Source organism: Haplochromis burtoni, unplaced genomic scaffold (assembly GCF_018398535.1).
Source record: "Haplochromis burtoni strain Fernald_Lab_line unplaced genomic scaffold, NCSU_Asbu1 Contig_46, whole genome shotgun sequence".
Classification (NCBI taxonomy): domain Eukaryota; kingdom Metazoa; phylum Chordata; class Actinopteri; order Cichliformes; family Cichlidae; genus Haplochromis; species Haplochromis burtoni.
The window spans coordinates 2,693,698-2,718,176 of record NW_024582407.1 but is presented as its reverse complement, the minus strand read 5'-3'; the positions used below and the strand labels follow the sequence as shown (position 1 = coordinate 2,718,176).

Sequence of the window (24,479 nt, the reverse complement as noted above, 5' to 3'; positions counted from 1 at the left end):
ATCAATAATTAATATCTGTCTGCTTATTATATAATGTGTGCGAAAAAGAAAGAAAGGCAGAATCTCCATTGCTAATGCAAAACCCTGAAGAAACTTACAGTGATGGCCATTTCAGATGAAGAACTTCATGCCCTTTTTATATCCACACACATACACACACAAACTGCTTCTTGCCCTAACGCATTAACACAGATGGACTGCCATAAATGCACAAACAGGAACCCAGCCGACCTCACACAACACTCATCAGGCTCCACCCTGCCGGCACAGAGAGAAAGAAGGCTGAGCCCGGAGGTGGAGAATAGCAAAAGGCAGAGCCAGTGTGGGATAGTAATACTACTACTCTGCTCTGCTCCTCATCTGGCTCGCCTGTGGTCAAAGCCCATCCGTTAGAGTGCAGGTCACGCACACCCAGGAATACAGATGGGCTGGTGAGTCTTTCTGCCCTGCCACTCAATGATTTAAGGGGTGAGATTAGACAAGAGAAACAACCTGGCTATGAATGAGCAGAGAGTGATCTGTGTGCTGCGTTTGTTTGGACAAAATGCGAATGTATTTGTGTTTACACATTTGTTATGCAGCACATGTGCCGTAGTGATGGCTCTTTGTTCAGTGCTTATATTGCGAGGTGTTTGCAGGGGTGTGTGTATTCTTTCATGTGCCTGGCCTGGCTGACGGTGTGTGTACCTTCAAATGTGCGTGTGAGTAAACAAGACACCGGTGAAAGCATTCATTTAGGCTGTAGAGCACAGTTTGCTGTGGCAGCACAATAGGGCGGCACTAGTGGACAAACTGTTTGAATAAATTCTTTGTAGCGAAAGCTAAATAATCCCAGGCTTGTACAGAAATCAGTGCGTGCTGGCTCAGCTTTGTGGCCAATGCAAAATTCCTCATTCAGTTGACAGTGTGATGCTCAGGGTTGATTCTTGGTTCCCCTGCAGTTTCAAGATAATGCGCTCTGTTCAGCTTCAGTGTTTAGCCTCTGACTTAATCTGTCTTGACATACAAATTGGAGAGCACAAGAGAGAGGGAGTTGGTTTTAACAGCAGTGGCAGAAGTTAACAAAATACATTAACTCCAACACTGTCCTTAAGTACAGCTCGGACATACTTGCACTCCAGTTCACTCCATTTCTACTTCCTACTATTTTTCCGCATTTATAGACACATGTTATATCTAACTTGACTGTAACTGTTTCTTTAACAAATGACTGACTCCTGAAATGTTTCGTAAGAATAATCCAGTAAACCAACATAAAATGTGACACAGACCTCCACAATAAAAGCACAAAACGGTTAGCCACACACTGGGGCGGACATTTGGTCCGATTGCATTAAATGTGGGCACAAAACAATTTCAGGTTGTTATTGATGTTGCAGTTGGGTCCAGAATTTGATGGACAAAGAAACAGTTTTTTTGTACTTTGGTGAACCTCCACTGTGAATTTTAAATTGGCAGACATGCAGCTTTAAAATCAGGGGGGGGTCGTACCAATAAAATAAAATTAAAATAATAACTGTTTAGTAATTACAGCCATTTTTATGAACCAACCCTCAGAGGCCAAAAATTAATTGCACAATTGACTGACAAGCAGTTTTATGGCTAGGTGAGGTCTGTCCCTTGTTACCTCATGACAAATGAAGCAGACATAATATCTGAAGTTGATTCAAAGTGTTGAATTTATATATTCTTTTCATTTTAATTTCAAATATGTAGCCCGGGGACATGTCCGTGTACATGAGGGAGCCCATCATTGGGCTGAAAAAAAACAAAACAAAATAATATTGTTAGAGACAGAGACAAAAATTTTGCTTAAATCAACAGTCCAGTCCGCTCTTCAAAATAATTAATATACCTCAGGCCAGCTCTGGCCAGCTGAGCAACACCAAAGGGCCTGAAAAACAACAGAAGAGAATTAAAGTGCATGATAGCAGAAATATTTCAAAAGTTAAGAAGGAACTTTTTTACAGCATCTTACCAAGTCAAGAACAGTCTGGACGAGGGAGGCGTATCATTGTCAAGGTCTACAACCAAGAGATGCCATCATGGAAATGAAAATTCAAAAAGCAAAGAAACATCATGTGAACTACTGAATAAACAAGGCCCGCTGAGATCAGATTGGAAAACATCTACAGGAGTCTGCACAGTTTAATTAAATTAAAAATTTAATAAAAATAATCTTTGAACAGATGAAACTAAGATTAACTTGTACTAGAATGATGGAAAACTACGGAACTACGGAAACTAAGGAACTGCTTATGATCCAAAGCATGCCACCATTATCTATTAAACATGGTGAAGGCAGTATTATAAGCATATACAGCTGCTCTCTGCTCGACCTGACGTTCAGACTGAGACAAATACTCAAAAACTGACAGGACAAAACTTCACCCTGCAAATGAATAATGATCCAAAACGTACAGCAAAAGCAACCCAAGTTTCTCAACCTCGAGTTTCTCAAGGCAAAGAAAGTCCAACAGAGAGTGCTTCTCAGTTATTAAAAACAAAACTCTATGAAGAAAGAATTTTAAAAAACCAACAGCAACTGAACGTGGCTGTAGTAACGACTTAGAGCACCTCAAGGGAGGGAAGGAAATGCAGAGTTTCGACCACGAGTTTAAAAACCAGCATGATTTTAAAATATTAAAACATTGTTCAGTTTGTTGTCCAGTTCATTTTGAGCCCATGAAAGGGGGGACAGTAACAGTAACAGTTAATGCAAAAATATTTGTAAAACCCTTTAAATTAAAACTCAGTCTGCCCTTTAATCACATCTTGATTGAAGGTGCAAAACTTCAGCTTTTGTCCAAAAAAAAATTATGGACCCAGCTGTACCAGAGAACCAGACCTGCAATACACTACCATAAAAATTCTGTTTCAGTGCAGTTTAGTTTGCAGACTAATATCTGCTGAAAAAAAACTTCAGTGCCAGTTAAGTAAATTACTCAAGACTCGAGTCATTTTTAAATATGTAGATCTTCAGTAGGAACCATTTGTCTTGGGGCTTATGCCACATTAATACTATATTGAGTTTCAAAGCTCTAAATAACATTCCCACCAGCTTCCAAGCTGTAATTACAACTGGGAAACTCAGAGTTTTTGGAAACTCCAACTTAAAACTTTAAAACTGCGGAACTGTGTGAAAGCCTGTCACAGATGCCTCACCAAGTACCCCATTTGGGGTAATTAAAGTAAAACTCGCTACATAGTGTTATCTATTAACGTCCTGACTTTTTTCTGTGAGGTGAGCACTCAGAAGATGAATCTTTTTTTTTTTCATGAACTCATTAAATAAAAAAATAAAAAAAAATAAAAAAAGATCTATTGCCAGTCTTATCCTTTAATTACATCTCAATGACATTACTCTTGTACTACTTCTTAAGGAAATGTTTGAAGGCAAAACTTTTGTTTTTGGATTAGAATACTTCTTCAAGTATTTCCTCTTTGCCCAAACGCCTCAGTTAATCTTCAGACAAAGGTAGGGTGAGTTAGTTTGTATCCTTGAAGAATTAAAGTTGTGAAAACACGCATTAGAAATGCTGTACCGATGTATTAATAAATATATAAAACCTCTGAAAGCAGAAGTCTTTCTAAAAACATTTCTTCACCCACATAACTGTCATGAGGAGCACTTGCAGCTGCACAGACTGAGGAGACGAACGAGTCTGCACGTTCCCATCTGAGTTTCACGTGTTGGTGCACAGGTGGTACGACGATTTCTTCATGTGACAGCTTGATTTAAGTGAACAGGGGCGCTAATGGTCAGCAAAGCATCAACAGAGCCTCTTCATAAATGTTTCACCTCCCTCCGGGGCACGCGCAAGCGCGCATGCACGTGACTGCATCAGTGAGACCAGCGCGTTGCTCTCTCCAAAGACAGCAGAGTTCTTACAGCTCGAGGGGAAAATCCTTAGACAACACCACTGATGAGAAGATACTTGTGCGTGTGGGTGTGTGCACTTTACTTCAACCATTCAGACACTGCGATCAGAGGCTGAGTACTCACACCACCTAGTGGCATTACGGCCTTGAATCCTTTTGGTTTTGCTTTTTGTCAAGAAGTTGTAAAAACAAAACAATTCTTGCACCTGCAAGCTAATCACCTATTCACTCCCTCCACATACAACAAACTGTGAGATAAAGCATCAAATGGAGCCGCAAGGAGTCAAAAAAAAAAAAAAAAAGCTGCATTTTGCCGAAGTAATTCCCATAATTAAAACCGCAGAAACCAGAACACAGCGGTTTCTGAAAATCTAAAGCAGCCTGTGCGCAAGGGGAGATGCTGAAAAGACAAACGAGTCAAGCCAGGAGGAAATGTGGCCAGATATGGAGAGGGATGAAAGAATGAATGCTGGGAAGGGGGAAAAAAACAAACAAACAAAAAACAGTTGTAGTTGCTCGCCGTAGGCTGCGCAGCCTCACTGAGAGGGTTTGGACTGACAAGTTGGAAACGTTAATCTCATGCCTCTGCATTCTCCTTTTCCCCATTTTTCTCCTCCCTCACATTCACCAACAGCGGAGGACATCCTACGAATCTTGTTAAGCTATTGGAAATGCTGCGTTTTTCCTCTTTGTTTACTCATCCACTTCCTTGCCACATCGATCATCACAGAGGGAATGCTCTCTCTGCCTCTGACCTCCCACTACTGAGAAACTGCCATGAAAGCTATAATGTACAGCAAGCGGATGAAGGCAGAGGTGCCCGTTGTCTGCAATCATGCGTTTTAGAATTTTAATCTGCTCTTCTGCCTGCATCTAATCATGTATTTGCATGTTGGGCAACAAAACATAAAGACATAATTACATGTTATCTGTGCAATGTTTACTCAACATGTTTCCCTGTCTTGACAATTCCTGACGCTTCACATTTCGAGGCAGCGTTTGTTGAATCGTGGTTGACACAGCTGTCGCCTGTATGAAATCAGTGTTGTCAGATAGTATATCACTACATTCCCCTCGTTCCCCAAGCTATTTGTAAGTTTGACTCTTGGCTAGCAACTGCAACAAGAATCTTTTGTTTCCATTATGCAGCAGTCAGTCAAGCTGAGGGGCCACGTTCACAAACTGTCACCGCTGAGTGCTGTTAAGTATAGTGACCATGCTTTGGACTCTCACTCTATCCCTGCCAGTTTGTCAGGGATGAGCGAGATCCAGGGGGTTTTGCACATCCACACGCACACAGGCACAAACTGGGATACAAAGTTAAGCATTCAGCAGCTGCTACACATACATGAATACAAAAAGGAAGCTAAACACCACTTGTGTTTAGTAAAGTGTTCACCTCCCGTAGCTCTGAATACATAACATTTTTTAACTTGCTCAGAATGAAAGAAAACAATCGAAGGAAGAAACCACATAGGGAGTGTACTGAAAGTAGCAACTTTTTTTTTTTCTTTTTTGAGATACAACTATTTACATGTAACCAAAGACAATGTCCTTGAAAGGGGTACAAACATTTTTTTCCTCTTCCTGCAATTTTTGTTTTTAAAACAACTCAGAAATATTGTATAAAATAAAAATATCAGCTTCAGGGGAAAAAAGTAGTCTAAGCATCTGAAATGTCCATTAACTGGTATGTACAGGAGTATTTACATTCGGACCAGATTTTTTTTTTTTTCTCAAAGTGATTAACAGTAAAATGCAGTTGCAGTTCTGTTCACTGCAGCCCTACAAAGCAGATAAAACTAACGTTTTTACAGGTATGGCTGTCATTCAAATCAGTGATCGTACATGTGAGCAGTACAAGACAGAGGCTTTTCCAAGGATCAGGTCAACATCATCATCAAGGCTTAAATGACACCAATATAGAATAAATAAATGGGAGCTTAATGCATGTTATCCAATGCAAACATATCATGAGCAAAAACATGAAGCTGCTTGTGGCTGGACACAGGAAAATATTAGACTCCCCTAACCAGTGTTGGTCAAGTTACTTGAAAAAAGTAATCAGTAACAAATTACTGATTACTTCCCCAAAAAGTAATCTCATTACTTTACTGATTACTTATTTTCAAAAGTAATTAATTATTTAGTTACTTAGTTACTTTTTAAAAACACGATTTACAACCTGAATAGGTGATAAAGCGATAGATCTTTCAGCCCAATTCTACTTTTTCTACATAACCCATCATACAAAATGTAATCAAATGGAAAAGTCTCTTTTTAAAACTTGTTTTATCAGTTTTAATCTTTTAACTTTATGCATCAAGCAAAAATTTAATTATATGCAACATTCTCTGACTGGAAGAAATTTGTTTAATATTTAAACCTATTTTCTGCACATTCCAGCACATAAAATACATTTTTTTTTGTGTTTACACTCACTCTTTCAAATAGATGCAAGTAAAACACAGCAGAAAATAAATAAAGTCAAAGACTCAGCGGTCCTGTTGCTCTATTTTCACCTGTAAAGCAGGAGTGGCATAGGCGGAGGTTTACCCTGGTGCAGGTGTGCCGCAGTGGTCAGTGGAAGAATCAGCCAGTTTCTCTGTGAGTTTCTCATTACGTCGTAGCTACTCTGTGCTTTCTTGGAAGTTTAGGGGTTTTTTTCGCTGTAAAAAAGTTTTCTTCCCACGCACAATGGACGCTAATGTTTTTGTCACTTTTTATGGAATCAAACTCAAAGTAAGGTCAGTACTTCCACGCTTTAAACGCTGCACGCTCATACTCTCTCTGCACTCGATATGTGATCCATTGTTGATCTGCACACAGCTGTTGTCACGAACGTCGCACTCGCTTACGTCACTGTCATGAGACATTAAAAAAAAAAAATCACGGTTTTAGTAACGCAGTAACGCAGCGTTCCTACGGGAAAGTAACGGTAATCTAATTACCGTTTTTGCAATAGTAATCCCTTATTTACTCGTTACTCGAAAAAAGTAATCGGATTACAGTAACGTGTTACAAGTAACGCGTTACTGCCCATCTCTGCCCCTAACCCCATCCCACTTATGTTGATCAACATGTGCATAATATTTTAGTGATTGATGTTTAAAAACTACAATTTAAGCATAAATTTAGCCACTCATAGATGTGCTGTGCCCAGCCACACAGCTGTATCACAAGGGGTGGATTATAATGAGCCGATGTTGGACACAACTGGGATCTCATTGCGTAGGCTTTGCATTTTACACAAGAGGAGAACGCATTAAATTAAATACATTAAAAATAACTTCATTACAAACATAAAGGAAGCACAACAATCATAATTTTGAGTAATCCATCACGTTATACCAGTGAGTTTAAATGCATACTCTAATTACACACGGCTGAATTAAATGAACTTTAAATAATCTAAACAAACTAAAATGTGAACAAACAGACAACAGCTGAGAAGAATTCTAACTTTTAGAAAAGCTCGTAATTTTCCGAGTGCCGTCACCAGTCAAATAACGGACATTCTATTAAAAGTCAGTATGTCACGCAGTCCTGATTTCTTTAACAGTAACTCATAATTTTGGTAGAGAAATGCCCTCAAGGCAAAAAGAAAAATCTAAAAATATAATGAGCCAAAGCCTACAAAAATCAAGCTCCCAAAAATTACTCGGCACAAAATGAAAAGCTTAGAAAATAAGCTAGAAATTCGATTTCCCTTAAACATTCAAGCCAATTGCAAATGTGTAAGTCAATGGGATTTTGCATTCAAAAATCATTCCATACAGGTTTTACGTACAGAGACATCATTCAAACGTCTGTGAAAATGATTTCATGCTAATCTATGATTTCACCCTTGGCTTGGACGTGGACACGCACAGAAGAAAATGTAATGATCCATAAAATTTGATTCAGTGGTTCACACTCCAGCTAAGCAGCCAGAAATCAAGACCCGGCAGCAAACGGGAGACTCCTCCTCAGTGGCCTGCTACTGTCACACATCTCGGGATGATGTGTGAAGAAGTCTGCTTCGTTTAACTTTCCGCGGATTACGGGGATGTAGCCTCGCGTCTGCCCGATTCTCACCTGAGGATGAATCTGGATCTGACTCTAAATGGGCTGTTAGCCGAGTGGAACTGAAGTTGTCTGCATGTCTGTCAGCTAGCAGGGCTTTGGTTCGAGTTGTGCTCCAGACAGGGAGTGAAACTTGTGTATATCTGTATGCGTGTGTTTACGCACATGTCAGTGTATGCCTTTTTTCCTCAGAGTTTAGAGTGATCGCAACATCTGCTGATCAGGTGAAGTCAAGAGAATGCTGCTAAGACTCCAATGGCCCCTTGTGGCTTCTAATGGGTAGTGGAGAACAAGAGTAACCTGGAAACCGTTTAATGTGCAGTCGGAGTAAGAGCTCGATAGTTTGCTGTCTGTTAACAGTGCTCCAGGTAGTCGATGACCCGTGAGATGGACTTCTGTCCTGTGGTGCCCATTGCACACTGTGTGGAGACAGAACAGGAAAAACAAAAACAAGTGTGTGAGGATGCCAACAACTTTACTTGTGAGGTCTCGATGCAAACACTGATGATAACAGGATGCTTCTGTTCAAAGGGGATGTTTATGAAACAGATGGTTCCAATCTTCAGCTCTGACAGGATGTGTCACAATCAAAGCTGCTGCAAAACACACATCTGTGGCGTGGTAGTGCTAGCATCACAGGAATCCTTGAATTATTTGAAAATTATGTTTTGCAAATTTTATCATTTCGATTATGCCTCTTGGACATAAAAAAATATTGAATTGTTAATAATCTGTTGAATACATTTAGTATTATAAAGAAGTAGTACTTCATAAAAGCCAAGTGCTACTATAAGCTTTTTATTTTTTGGAAGATGAGCAACAATCAGAAAGGCTTTCATTTATTCATCTTTCAAATGTTTTGAATTCCTAAGTCATTTCATTAATAAACAGAAATAAAGGCTCAGCATTTCACTCACTTTCTAGGGGGTTCTGAAAGGAGCTGAACTGAGCTATAGAAAAACTGCAATTATTTGAAACTAAAAGGGAAAATGTGGTATTGTACAGAATTACTGGGCCTCAAGAATGTTTATTTCATCCAAGCCACTTCACTGCACAAAAATGTGCTTTTGCTCAATGGGTCCAATTAAACGGCTTTTTGTATCTTCAGTTAAATTTGCCTGAAGCCAAGGATTGCATCAACACTCAGAGGCGTTAGGAGGAGGGGAAAAAAAGGGACGAAGACCTTCAGTGTCAGTATTTTCACTACACTGTCACTAAAATATAAGTATTTTTTGTTTGTTTGTTTTTTAAGAAAAACACTTTGATTTGTTGAGCCTGTATAATTCATCATCTATTTGCATAACTGTAGATCATTTTAAACTTCGTCAATCTCAACATGCATCATCACGTAACACTGATAACAGAGGGCTGATCTGGATAGTCACACTCACAGTGAGGTTCATGAAGCTCAAGAACTTCTTCAGCATTTCTGTCATGATGGAGAAATCTCCTTTAGGTAGATTTTCTCTCACAGTAGTCACATTAATCTGAGGATGGCAAAAAAAGGAAGTGAGCAACAACACATATTATAGATTTTTTTTATTATCTTTTTAAAGATCTGGACAAAACAAAATGTATAAATCTGCACCGGTTCTTACCTGGCTGCCCTGACAGAGGCAGCCCAGCAGCAGGGCTGTGTATGAAGCAACAATGCTGTCCTCCATATGCTTGCCTGCGTGCTGCAGAGCTGCAGTAACCACAAAGGAGAAAGACAAGGTTTCCCAATATATATTTAGCTGTAATTCACTGATCAGCTCACCCAACACTTCTACACAGCATTAAAAACAATGAGTCCATGATGTTCACAAGAGTAACATTAACTCCTGTTTTACAGTGCTCATGGAGGTCACATTCAAAGGACTAGCAAATACTAAAGAACAAAGGTTTGCATTTCGCAACCTAAACTTCAATGGAGCTGCAAAAACTATAGCTGGACACAGGTTTCATTATTCATTAGCAAAGCCTGTTATGATGCAAAGCATGCGCTGTGGCAGAAACTAATGACGCAGTTGAGAAAAGCATCAAGGCTAAAGCTAAACAGATTAAAGTGTAGAAGTCAATTTGCCAAAAATCATGGCAGCACTCTACATCAAAGCCTGAGAAGAACATTGAAGGCAAAACAACAAGAGCTGTTGATCTTGCATGACAAACTGACACAACATCACTCAATGACCAGAGAAAGTATGGTGGAGACTTGTAACAATCCCCCCCCCCAGCTATACTTATGGGGTTCCCATGTTATTTTCAATAAAAATCATTTTGTTTTTTTAAATGGCATAAATAAATAAAACCTAAGAGCAAGCAATTTGAAAATTATGTGTTATATTCAGGCTTTTATAAACAAGCTTAACTTGTGAAGACAGCACTTTGATCTGTGGTTTTAATAGTCTTGCAGATAAGAAAACAAAAACACCCTCTGTCAATTTTCTTTTCTTTAACAATTTTCCTTTCTTTGGGAAAAAAAAAGAAAAAAGAAAAAAAAGTGATGCAGCGAGATAAAATTCTACCAAAGACACAGACAGAGAATAATCAATGACATATTTTTAAAATATTGGGTGGATGTGGGTGTGCCAGGTGGGGAAAACCCCACTCGGCACACCCACACACGTCAATAGAGGTGCGACCTGGCCATCCTAACCCATAGTAATTTAAAGATCAGGAATCTACGAGCTCAAAAAAAGAAAAAGTTTTCTCCATGTCGATCTAGAAGTTTTAAAACTTTGGGAAACATTAAAAAGAAAAACTGGAAATGTCATCTCAAAGGAAACTGCCCTTCCTTTGTCTGCACAATTTCTTACACAGCTTATACACAAAACTCAGAATTTTAAGATGAATTGATTAATAAATGAAATTATTCCCATTATGGATAAATGTTGTGAATCTACCTCCCCCCTCCCTTACCCCCAATCATTTGGTGTGTAAAATTCAGCGAGAATGTCATTTGAAAAGCCAGAACTGAGCAATGTTGGATAAATTAGTTTTAAAAACAAGTTTTTGTTATTGAAGACAAGTGTGGTCTCCCTTAATATCCTTATTAGAGATTCGGTTAATTAATTCTTAATAGGGATATTTTTCAAAGCTTTACAGTTACTGGTATCTTCATCCTTATTGCAGATATTACTAACTCATGCTTAAACTGAGTCAGCATTTATTTGGATTGTAATTTTACTCAAAGCTACAAACAGCTCCTCTTATATGCACAAACCCCAAAATATCTACCTTTATTTAGGTCCAACTCTTCATCCTCCTCTTCTTTCTTCTCAGGTTGGCTGTCATTTGTTTCGGATGCCACCCACTGGATCTCTCCTGATGTCTCTTGCCACTCTCCGCTTTGGTCTAGTGCCGGTTTGGGGGCCTCACTGATGAGGTCGTCAGTCTTTGCCTCAGCCAGGATGGCAGCACGCTCCCTCTCAAGGAAGAGCTGGGATTCCAGGGGAAATAAACAGATGTGAACTCCAAACACAAGCCAAAAAACAGGAGCCAAGTAACACAGCAAATTTTTCATAATTCAAAGGGAATAAAAGAGTGGCAGTTTAGCTTGACAGCAAAGGTATTTCATCTTGGCAAAGTTAGGAAGCAAATAGGCATGCCAAATACTGTGAAACTAGCCTGTAATACTTGGGCATGAAAAGTAATTTTGAGGTTAATTGCCATTTTTTTCTTTAAAAGTTTCCAGACTTTTTGAAAATCTGCAAGAACTCTGGCTGAAGTGACATTGATTAAAAAAGAAAAACCTAAATAAAAACCTAATTTTGAAATTTTAATCCACAAACAAGCAAGCATTTGCTTACACTTGCTTATTACTTAATACTGTGAGCAAACAGAGGTGTGCATTTAAAGCAGTGAAGAGATATTTAACACTCCCGAGAAAGATGTGTTACCAGGTAAATGAGTGGTTCACGAGTTCTATGATACAGACAAAAGAAATTGCAACACAACACCCAATCACTGTGTTTCTGCAAATTAAGAATAGTAAAGATGTATTCAGCTCTTTAAACTGTATTAAACTATTGTTTTGTGGGGGTTTGTTTTGTTTTTTTAAACAAAAAGACAAAAGAGAGCCACATCCAGTGACTGCTAAAATATTGATGTATGAGTTCTGGCACAGTTCCTACCTTCACCAGGGCAGCCAAAGCACCGCAGGACTTGGGCTTGTCAGCCGTATCTGCCTGAGTCTCAGCTGACTCTGCCAATGTGTCAGATTGCGTTGGGTCAGCAGGCTGCATGAGGCTGTCTTCCAGACAGGTGTCGTCGACATTGTACTCCATGTCCACCAGACAGTGGCGGTTTCTGGAGCTGTACTCCACAAGGTTAATTAGTAGACCCAGACCCTGGTATACACCACAGAATACACAAATGAGACATTCACATACATACATAAACTTACCAAACAGCGTGTCAGCAACTGTGCCGTTGCGAAGATGTTTTCTGTTGTTGAAGAAAACCTTACCAGCACACGCACGTCAAATCGCTGCTCCTGGGGGATGTAGCGTGGGACTTGAAGGACACAATTTAGAGCAGTCACTATTAGCTGATCCTGTTCACCCGTCTTAGTGCTTCCCCACTCTGTAGACAAAAATAACCTTATTATTAACCTCTGCTCACACATGTCAACATGATTCCCTGCTAAGCACCTGAATATTATAGCTCACGGTACAGACTATAATCATACAAGATACAACTGAATTCTAGCTGACCACATTAACACGAATATATTCATTTTGTACAGAAGTACACAATGAGCCATTTCATCTTTGTATATTTATAGAACTACAATCTACAGTAAAGTACAAACTACAGTAAATTGAGTTTTTGCAGTTTTCCATAAATAGTATAAGAAAAGAAAAAGGAATGAGAATACCATTGTCATGGGTAAGGTTGAGCAGCACTCCAATAACAGCCCTCATACAGTCCTCCACCGCCTTTCCCACATTTGTGAAGCTGCAGTGAGGCAGTGCAGCAGCCGATGAAGACAGAGAGGTGTTGTTTAATGCCCTGCTGTACCGCTGGATCATATCCTCACAGTATCGCAAAGCTCTGATAAAAGTAAGAAAAAGATATTGTTGACAGAAAGTAAAAAGTGACATAACAGAAATAAAGAAAAATATTAAAGTGCAGAGTGGAAAGATAATCCTAAATGCAGAAAGTGCAACGAGCTTGAGCACAATTGATCTTCGATATACTGTGTTCATGAATGCAAACTAAGAAGAATCCATGGTTAAAACTAAGATCTAACTTTTGCTATCAATTTTAGAAACCACAGACCTGGTTATCGGTGTGGTTACCTTTATCCAAATCTATTATCCTAGGATTATTTTTATTTGCCCTAATGTTGTTTTTGATGGGCATGAGAAGCTTTAGAATTGCCCCGAGGTGATGAGTAAAATGATCTTACAAAAAGTAAAAGAGACAAAGTGAAAAGGACCTGTTGTCACGATAGCCACTGTGTCCCAGTATGTCTGTAGACAGTCAATAATAGCTGTAAGCAGTAGCTGGTGCTCACCTGGCAGAGGAGACAATAAGCTGAGAGTCTTTGTAGGCAATCAAGTAACTCTGATTTTCAGGGTTCTGCACTGTAACCTGTTGGCAGGAGATGAAAGAGAAATGAAATCAATAGAGGGAAAAAGTACACCAAGAACCTTGAAAACAAGACAAGAAACAGAAAATTAAGGGAGACCCTTTATGTTTAGCTCGGAAAGCTGAATGGCATTTTAAGATATAGCTGATAAAGACACATTCAGTGCTTTAAGCAGAGGCATTTAATCGGGTAACAAAAGTCACCAGCCAATTCACAGCTTAGTACTCAATTACTGTTGTCCTTGAGGCTCACTCTAGTGTGACTTTGGTGCAAGAGAGAATCCAACTTGACAGAACTGTACTTACACTTTCAAGCACTCTCAGACACCTCTCAGCCCCCCATAAAGATGCTACAAGGTTCTCCTTGTCATCCTCTTGGCTCAGGTTGTCAACACACTCTTTCACTGTGGCAATGCAACACACACGACATGTGGCAATTACAAACCGTGACAAACAAAATCGTTGCATAGGTATACACATATGCACTGTACAGCATGGCTTTGAGCACATTAGTATCCAACACCCACCTTTGTCAACAATATGGTCCAGGCCTCCCAGTAGCCGGAGCTCCTCTTTGAACCAATCACCAGCTCTCTTGGAGGTTAACGACAGAAGTGTCTCCATGGCAAGGTGCCCTGTCTGCAGGGATAGAGGACAGAAGCATGTTTAAAAAAAACATCACTGGAATTTTATGTATGCTTGTATTACAAACCCACTATTGTAAACGTCGTCTACACTAAAACACACATTTTTCCCCCTAATTAAGCTTGATAAGAAGAAATATAAACCAGTTCACCAAGAAAACATTACTAGGTAGTAAAGCATATGTAATATTAATGCTGTCATTTTATCAAATCAGCAACTTTTCTGACTGAAATATTGTCGATCAGTTGTGACAGGTCAAAACTGACAGTTGAGCTGCAGTAAGATTAGTGTATTTGCATGCAGAAGGGGGTGCATACAAAGAGGTCAGACTGACAGATTATATTTTTATGAAAAACCTTTCCATTAAAGTAGTTTAAAAATGTACATAGTGTTGCTTATTCAATAAATATATGAACAAGAGACTGTGGTTACTGATTAAATCCAAGATTCACCAGTTATGTGATGATGTTATGATTTCTTTATTGATGGACAACCTACCGTGATGTTTTCTAAGTCAAGGTGCTTGTTGTGCACAGTCTCGCACAATTTCCTGATCTTCTCTTTGACCTTTGCCATCTCCTTTGCTGTGAGCTGATCCTGGTGACCCGAGTAGTCCTGGTCTAGTTCCAGCAGCTTGATCATTAGCTCCAGACATGCCCTGTCCAGATCCATGTTAAGACGATCCCGGCTCAAAATGTACATCAGTGCAGCCGTGCACAGAGCGAGGTTCTGATAAAATGACAGATCAGGTTTTACAAAGGGGTGCAGGCAGTGTAGATCATATGGAGAAAGCTCTGGATCAGTAAGAAAAAGCTTATTGTGTGTCACTTTCACTACATAGTTCTCAAAATTACAAAATTTATACTTAGATATATATAAAAACAACATGAGTTGATTCAAAGTGCTATTCAGTCAAGGATTACAACCAGAATACAAAGAATATGTTAAAAACAGCACCAAGAGAAAAACAGAAAATACACACAAAAGAAATAAATAAAATAAAGATTAAGACAAACTGACATCAAAAAAGGTCCATCCGGTCACAAATACTGCCATATCATAAAAACACAATACCCACCACAAGCTCTTCGCTTATTTAAAGGAAAGACTAATATATTTTAAGACACTACATTAACAACAGAAAACCTACTTGTTGAGCAAAAAATAAAATCACAAACCTATTTATACGTGTGCATATCTAACCCTGGGACGTCATTTGAATAACTACTGAGGTCTCCTTGCACTCTTCTTGCATTTTGATAATTTAATACCGAAGAAACAGGGCTCGTGATTCAACACTTCATCTTAGATGGAAAAGTAATGGTTCATGTCACAAAATAAATTGTGAAAGCACAAGTTATTCAAACATTGTATTACCATCTGTCAAAACTTCAAGGGAGATGATAGAAAGAGATTGTGGCAGGAGGTGACAAAAAAATAATTAATTAAAAACAAAACTTTGACTGACGGGGTGTTGTGGAGCATCGTTGAGCATTTTGAAGACCTGTGCGACTTTTCCTCTTGCCCTCAGGTGCATCCTGAAACTGGGCATGGCACACCGTGTGGCCAGGCTGATTATACTGGAGAAATGAGGGAGGAAAGTGGAGAATAGAGGGAATGTTAAAGATAGATTTATGACAATGAAATCAGCCTACTTTTAAATTAAAATGTCACATATGGCAAACTAAAGAAATATAGGGAACGATTTAAAGACTAAGGCTTCAATGTTGCCCATGCTATGCATCAATCCAATGTTCTAATGGTATAAAACAACAACAGCCTGACTTTGGCTTTCTGCTGATGCACAGCATGGATCCAATGCAAGCATTAAATTATTAAGCTGTTTTTCTCAGTGTGAGAAAGAGACTGGGAATGATTCTTTTATGTGTAAGGAAATGTCAGTGTTGACTTAAACATCACCTTTCTAATTCTGTAACTTCATATATCACAAATAAAAAAAAATGTCCAATTTATTCAATAGGTAGCAATAAGTAAAAACAAATAAATACAAAAAAAGACTATAGGACAAAAAAAAAATAATACAATGTAAAACTAATTTAGTTTATTATTATAGTTCATTATAATTTTATCATCATCATCATCATCTCAACTCATTATGACAGTTATTTGAAGCTCTTCAGTCATTACTTGACCAGTTTGATGTACAACATTGTAAACATACAGTGAAAACTTGTTGGTGTCCCAGGTGTGAGACACCTTCAGAAGTGCTAATGTTTTACATATATTAGCCCAGACATAATGTAAATATAGGATTGGGTGTGGTGTATAGCCACACATTAACTACATGTACTGCATTTCTAGTTTAAATTATGAATAAAATCACTTAAATCCTATGAAAACATTGGATAAGAAGTGTGATTTACATCATAGTTTCAATGTTTTAACTAAATGTGATTTTGTTATCACATTTAGTTAATCAGTGACACATGATCAATAATTATTTTTTCATGGTTTCAATGAGAGAGCAATGCTGTGAAAATGAACGCAGAACAATATTAGTTAAATCTTGGATATTTTTTTTTATTATTCATAAACGCTGCAAGTGAAAAATCACAATTGGAAGTAAAATGTGATTAACAGGCTGAGGCACAACGGTGGAAGGGAGGCGAGCAAATGCAAAGGGACAGAAATGATTGAGAACTTTAGCTACACATGAAGTCTCTGGGCTGGAGTGCAATTCAATTAAAATTGATCATCTGTGCTTGTTTTTAAAGTATTAACTCTGCGTTTTCTACCTCCTACTACTTTGTTGCAAGAATAATAACTTTATGAATTTTGGTTTTAGGTACTTTTATGAAATATTAACTGGCATATGCTTGTACCAGTCACTGAACTTTGTAAACTAAGTAACATTTAGCAAGTCACAACAAAGAAATTAAAATCAGACCAAATATAGAAATGTTCCTCTACAACACAACAAAGAAAAATTCCCAGCTGGTTATTAAACTTACCTAAGGCATCTTGTGTTGAGCGGCTGACTACTCTTGAGCCCCGTCTCCAGGTACTCAAAATCATCTGTGAACTCTTGATTCTCTCCAAACTCCACCACATCGTTGAAGTGTTTCACATGCTGCACCACAGTATACAGCTGGTAGAAGGGAAATGGGGTTAATTGTAGCTAATTGAGAAGCACTGCATCTGTCCAGACCCTCAAATTGCTCACACACACACACACACACACACACACACACACACACACACACACACACACACACACACACACAGCAAATTGCTCACATTTCTAAATTCCTCTATTGGTTTCACAGCCAGCAAAAGCTTCAGGTCAGTATGATCAGCAGTTGACACTGTATGTATATCTATATCAGCAGTCACACTGTGAGGGGGCTCAGCACGACACAGGATGGAGGACCTGGGTTTATAACAGAATCAGTGTGTGGTGACAGCTTAGTGTAGCTGAAGCCATTTAACCTCAGGGGATCTGTGGCTAACAGCCTGATCTGGGGCCAGAAGGCCCATCTGTAAATGACACAAGCTGTATGGGAGTAGCACTGGCACACATCAAATGAATGCCAACCCTTCACTGGCTGAGTGTTTAAAAAGGAAGGGGGAAAAGGGGGGGCTAGGGGTAATTCATACTGGCAAGCAAACAAAATGTGAAGTAAAAACTGATCAGAAAGATTTATCTAACAACTGCTGTTACTCAGCAAATCTGTGTAACCTGGACTCACCTCCTTGTCTTCTTTTCTGCATTTGAGTGCTGTGACAATATCCTGGTTGAGTCGTGTGGGGATGGTCTCTGACTTAATGACTTTGGGTGGCGGTGGAGGAGCTTTGAACAAGCCGTCATCTTTATGGGAGTTGCTGTCCTTGCTGCTGCTCGATAAAATAGCCTAAGGACAAAAAAGAAGCTGAGAAACGGGGCTCATACCAAAGCAACAAAATCTGTTTAATGACATGTCCACAAGATTTACCACAGCTGAACAGTCTGTTAACCACACAAGTCTTTAATAAGTGCTGTTAACAGATGTCAGACGAGGTAGTGCAAAGTTAACAATAACTTTTAAATCCCAGTCGCCAGACTCTGATTAGCTAGTCTCTAAACAAACATTATTTCCATTGGGGTAATTCAATACAAAACATACAAGCAAACTTCACTTGCCTGGAAAAGTAATTTCACTTGAACAGCAATACTAATTAGAGCAATTAATACAGAAATTGTTGACTACTAAGAGACCAGTAAACAGTATCCTAATATGTGGACATTAAGAACACAAACACAAATAAATGGCGCTAGTTAATAGCATTTGCTTTACATAATAACCCAGTAATAGTGTTTACCTTCTCTGTGCAAAATGAATGTATACACCCTAATGAGAACTTTAAACATACAAATACACTCTTTACTCACAATGACAGATTTACATTTTTGTTCCAGTTCCTGACAAGTAAACCAAGCAGTAACCTTGCTGAAAAATTAAGACGAGGGAAAAAACTGTGGCTTCTCTTATAGGAATTTGAGTTTGGCTCCAAAATTAATCAATGTGTGATTGACTTGTGGTATTTTAAAATGCCTAGCTTCAGCCATGAAAAGAACACCTGGCACAAAGAACAGATTTAGTCTACATAGCCAACTTCCTCCCCCATAACATCTGATTTTTTAATAGCTCACATTGACATTTTATTATAGCTTAAAACTGAAAGGCGTGCTAACATTAGCTACAGTGGATTTTGTGCAATACTTTACCTTCAGTACTCAACTGGACTAACTTTTGAAGCATTTTTAATGTACTTATCTGATGAGTAATATGGCTTGCCAGGTGGCACAGCCCATCCGAAAAGTTTGATATTCAGTTTCAGTGACTGAAATTCAAGTATTATAATTCTGTTAATAAGCAGATACCCGTGTTTGTGCTTTGCTAGGATCAGCTGATGATTTAGCACCCCACCAACTGGCCTAAATATGGTCTCTACATCAACAAAGTCAACATACCAGCAGCTAAAACACAAATATTATGGCTTCAAAATGCAGGTTTAAGAAGCTAATAGATGATGCCACATTCTGTCCATCTTTTACTAACAGTCTACAGTCTACAGGAAAAATACAGTATCTTACCGGAGCAGTCTGAGATCGAGAGACTGGAGGCACAGGCATTTCTTCAGGTTCGGGCTGGTTCCAGTGGCGAGCATTGTACACAGCTTTAGCAGGAGACTGAAACACAGCAAGAACTTAAAAATTAGTCAGTTAACTAAACGGATACACATATTTAGTGATTACTAACAGCTGGCATAAGAACATACTGATGGTGCTTTCAGATTGGTGCATTTCAGTGATGACAGTTTAAAAAAAATAAATTAAAAAAATTACAACAACAACCTATATGCCAATATTTTATTCTCTAAAGAATACCACGTTCTAGCTGTAAATGAGCAGAACTGAACCCATAAACACTGCATGCTGAATTCATGTTGATAGACTAAGACAACAGCAGCCTCAGTGTAGAACACAACAGTCCCCAAGCAGCACAAAACATTTCCTGAAAATGACAGATTGTGAAACTCAATTATATCGTACAAAGACAATGTAGGAAGTTTTGCTGAGGAAGTAGAGAGAGTAACTACACAGAATTAGTAAGACAGACTACAAATAACCCAAAGCCACTTCAAAACATGATCTAGATAAAGAGAGAAAATGTGGGCATTACACAAAACAGCACAGCATTACAAATCAAAGCAGAGTTATGAGAAAATATGTGCCTGATGAAGAGGTAATATCCAAATCCCCTTCAAAGTGGAAACCCATGCATGCTACTGAACGCACATTTATGGGATTCAAATGAGACTGCTGTCAAAAGTTATTCCCTGGGCATCACAGTTCAATGCCTTAAGTCTCTGACTGTAGTTCTAACCTGCATCACTGCTGAATCACAGAATTGGATTACATAAAATGACAACCATATAAATTTAGTTTTCAGTCGAGCCTCTTACCCGCCCACTTGCTCTATTTTTCTCTGATGCTCTCCTCACTCTCGTTATCTCAGGCTATTTTCAGACAAGCTGGGCATTCTGTTATGTAAATGTCATCTAAACATCAATAAGCCAAGACGTGTCAGACCTGCTTTAAACCCTGGTCAGGAGTAAGGTCATCAAAAGTGCTAGATGACTTGTACTGAGACACTTAGATTGATCAGACTGCAGTTAAAAGGTTTGTGCCTATCCCTCATCTATGCAGTTAAAAAAAAAAAAAGTCTCATGGGCAAATATTCAAAGACACTGGATGGCACAGGACAAAGAAAACATTTGGTTGAAAGCGAGCCAAGAAACACACGGCCAATTTTAAAACATGCTCAAATACCTTTTTGGGTCCACTGAAAATCTTTTTCAGTCCACTGCCAACGTCCTTGGATTTGTCACTTGGCTTCCCTGAGCGTGCTTTCTGGCCCTCGGTGCCACCAGGACTTGAGTCATCGGAAAAGTCAAAGGCATCTGCTGGATAAACCAGATTGTTGATGATTAAAAGGAAAAAAAGCATGAGTTTGTAAATAGGTGGAATATTAACCAAAGTGGGTCATCCAAGCGCTTCTAATTTAAAGAGAGGTTTGAAGTTTATGTCGTTACATTGGATCATGCAATAAAATGACAATTACACCAACACCAGATCTGTTTTTAAGGACTGCTTTTACCTGTATTACTGCTAGCATGACTGTCTTGAGAGTCACTGGTATGAGGGCTATCCACGCTGGAGCTCAAAGCAGCTAAGGCTGCGGCTGCCTTCCTGGCCTTCTTTTCTTTGGCTTGGGAGCTCTCATCATCACTGTCACTCTCACTCAGGTCATCAAAGCCAAAGTACTTGATCTTGTAGCTACTCTTGCCAGCTTCTGAACCCTCCTCCCCCTCCTGGTCCTCTTTGTCCTCAAAGCCAAAGAACTCTAGCTTGGTCTCGGTCTTGGTCTTCTTGGTCTTTGTCTGTGTGGGTCTGAACCTACAAACAAGAAGAATATTTTTTTTTAGATTATTTTGTTTTGAAGTATTCTGCCTTATGGGATTTTTCAAAGGAGATAGAAACTGAAGCAGGACAAAGAAAAAACTCTTTTGTAGAAACAAAGAAAAGAAAATGGGATTTCAAAGTGGGTGCCTAAAATTACTTAGCTGAGTGAATAGAAAGCTTTTTTGTCAATAAATGTTACTGTTTAGAGACATCTAAAAAACTGTAGACTTTACAATATAGAACAAACACTAATGCACGTTTCTCCAAATAGTTGATGTCAATAGTTTAGTTTAAAAATAATTCTTATCAAGTTAATTCCGTATAAATGGCTGACATGAGATGAGATCACACACACAATGACACAGACAGAGCACATTTTTGCCACCATCTGCCATTTTGACTTGTTAGAGGGGATTTAACATTAATCTAACAAACTAAAGGTTCACTCCCTGCTGCCTCTCTTGCCACTGGTGATTCAATCTGACCTGCCTCTCAAAAGCAATGAAATGAAAGCGCAAGAACATATCAAACTTCAAAGTATGACCCGAAACTTTGAATTTTAAAGCCAGGGACACATCAAGGTAAAGCACATTCTTTCAGAGCAAAAGTCTGGCCAATACTGTATAACAATACGATACATGAAAGCATAATCTAAGTGCCAATGAAATCCTTATTAAACCTGAACTTCAGTAGCGTCTGCACTTTGTTCCTCAGAATATGAATGAATGACATTTTTATAAGACCCAGTACTAGTGAGAGATGAAGCAAAGTGTGTATGAGCACACAATGAAGTAAGATATAAGGTAGTATGTATTATTATATTTAAATTACTAACCTACCACATGATGGCTGCCTTATGGTATCGTGTATACACGGTAATAAATATTTAACCTGAAAATATTTACCACAAAAACAAAATCTTGAATGACACAAGAAAATATACTCAAGTCACCCATCCATGTAATTAACAATGGTGGATGGGCTACAATTGTTTAAATAAGAATTCAGAACATAGTATTTTGAGAATTCTCCCTGCAATGTGGCTTTTAAGACACAGAACTATCAGCCTTACCTAGTAGGTTTGGGTGGTGGTGCATCTGATTTCTTCTTCATCTGCCCTGCTTCTCCAAGGTCAGCTGGGGGAGCGAGGCTGACCAGTTCATCAATGCTCCGCTCCATTGAGTCCTGGATGGTGACATTGCACACTGACAGGCAGGAAGGGTGGAGAACCGTGTAGTCCCGTACCCTCCCACCACCCCTTCCCACAGGCTTGGCTGCTGTTTTAGCACTGGCAGCAGTACTACTTGCACCAGCAGAAAGGGCACTGTTGGGCTTATCTTGGGCACTTTCACCATCAGTGGACTTGTTGCTGTTACTTTCTGCAAGTTCAGACGATGATTTGTCAGGACGGCCTGGCCGCTGGTATTTTTTGCAATTTGAGGCCCTCAGGGTAAATGGGGAAGGGGGAATGTTGTCCACTGGCTCTGGTGGGGCCTCCGCTGAAGGCTCCACCTCTGCACCTTTCATTTCATCTGACAGCAAGCCATCACAAGAAGATGAGGATTGGAAGTCCCTGCTACCACCTGGCACATCAGTGAACAGTTTAACGGATGTGTCTATATTAGGAGAGGAGGAGGTGGACCTCTGGGAGAAGTTCTGATCATCAGAGAGGACTGTGCTTGACAAAGAGGTCCCCCATGCAGGTTTCTGGCTGCTCTGCGATTCACTTTTGTACCACGGCTGGTTATTTTTACCTACTTTCTCCTCTGTTTTTTGTTTGCCTTTGAACAAAAGAGAAGATAAATGCAGGTTTGTTTAAACAAAAGACAGGAACTACTATGCTTCTATAATAGTTAGAAATCACTGTAAAACTTAAATAAGCAGGTTAAAATAAATTTGGATAAGGAGTTAAAAAAAAAATGCATGGAAAAACTGAAAACTTACTCGTGAATGTGGCTGTTGAACATGCAGAGGACTGTGCATAAGTCACAACAGCGGCTGTCCCAGTGCTTTGCACTGTGGTGGTCTTCGTCACCTCCCCTTCAGCAACTTTTGCCTGCGACACGTTGTGGGAGGTTACAGTCTTGGACTCTTCATCACTGTCAAAGCCAAACGGGTCTTCCTCACTATCACTGTCCTCAAGCCTGGGCCTTTTGGGGACCTCAGAAACGTCAGGTTTTAACAAAGGCCGTTTGGCTCCGAGCTGAGCCTTGTAGGTGGTCTCCCCCCATTTGGTGGTCAGAGTGGGCTTTTTATTGGAAAAGACCTCCTCAAATTTCGAGTTAGCCTCCCCACCTTTGCGGTTGTACGTTTTGCCGAATCTGGATGTCATGTTGGCTGCTCTATGTTACATATTCCCTGTGAACAGCAGCAGAAACAATAAAACATTTACTATACCAAAATATCATCAAGAACATTATAATCTGCGCACTTAAATTGATACGAACGACTTAGCAAAGGAGTGTTTAAAAAAAACATAAAACAAAAACAGGCTGTAATCGTCATGAGTGGTTTGGGGAATGTTATTTATATTAATCCGGCTAAGTTATGTTTCAGCTGTTGGCTGGTAGCGCACAAAGTTAGCATAGCTAGCTCAAGCGGTATAGCTTTCCAAACCATCATCGGTAAATGTGAGCAACACGACAGAAAGCTTGAATGATTTAGAGCAACTTTAATACAATTTGAAACTCTTTACCTATCAGCACATACTTACAGGACAGCTAAGTACTGTGTTAACTCTAGCTCAGTCAGCCCCTGTTTGTAAAGTTAACTACTATAAAGTTAGCCACTAGCCATTAGCTTAACATGGCTAACTATGCTAACGTAAGTCTGTTTACATTTCTCACCTGGCTGCCTCAAATGTCAGAAACCTTGCGTTTGAAACAAGTTTTAGTCTTTTGACGTAATGGTCTGAATGGAAATACTATGGTGCAGAAATCGTCCGTAATTACAAATGAGTAATAATGCAGTGTTACCTTTTAACTCCAGCGAAAGGCTAACCGTCCGCTTGTTTTTTAGCCAGCCGGCTAGGCCTGATTTCCCACTCGCACACAAATCAAGCGGGTAAAGTCCGCTCAGCAGAGTACAAACACCATTACAAAGACATCTCTATTCCGAATATGTCCACGCAGCGATGCTTATCAACACATAAATGCGTACTTAACGCATCGGTGCCTGTAGCAGTCTATATATGGTAGATAATCCGGACTTTTTGCATTTTGTAGTGCTACGGACGGCCATTAAAATATCCCCTCCCTCCTCGATGCTTGGCAAGACCCTCAAGTAAAGGGCTGGTCGAAGGCAATCGACCAACCAGCAACAGGAAAGGTTTCCTGTGCGTTGA

General features: G+C 39.3%; 1 protein-coding gene across 2 annotated transcripts; it reads right to left on the bottom strand.

The window, feature by feature from the left end:
* Positions 1-8,243: 8,243 nt before the first annotated feature.
* wapla (WAPL cohesin release factor a) lies at positions 8,244-24,479 on the bottom strand. 2 transcript variants are annotated; one of them, XM_005947319.3, is made up of 20 exons: positions 24,112-24,479; positions 23,081-23,494; positions 22,209-22,917; positions 20,832-21,130; positions 20,504-20,637; positions 19,265-19,360; positions 17,880-18,041; positions 17,142-17,278; positions 15,638-15,749; positions 14,668-14,898; positions 14,052-14,163; positions 13,831-13,928; positions 13,451-13,527; positions 12,809-12,984; positions 12,398-12,513; positions 12,063-12,278; positions 11,167-11,368; positions 9,546-9,634; positions 9,339-9,434; positions 8,244-8,366 (listed from the first exon to the last, which is right to left on the bottom strand). In XM_005947319.3, the coding sequence occupies exons 2-20, from the start codon at positions 23,466-23,468 to the stop codon at positions 8,301-8,303; spliced, it is 3,516 nt and encodes a 1,171-aa protein (XP_005947381.1). In that variant the 5' UTR covers positions 23,469-23,494; positions 24,112-24,479; the 3' UTR covers positions 8,244-8,300. The 2 variants fall into 2 exon arrangements, with proteins under 2 accessions (XP_005947381.1, XP_014184715.1); XM_014329229.2 differs by having other exon boundaries at positions 20,504-20,634.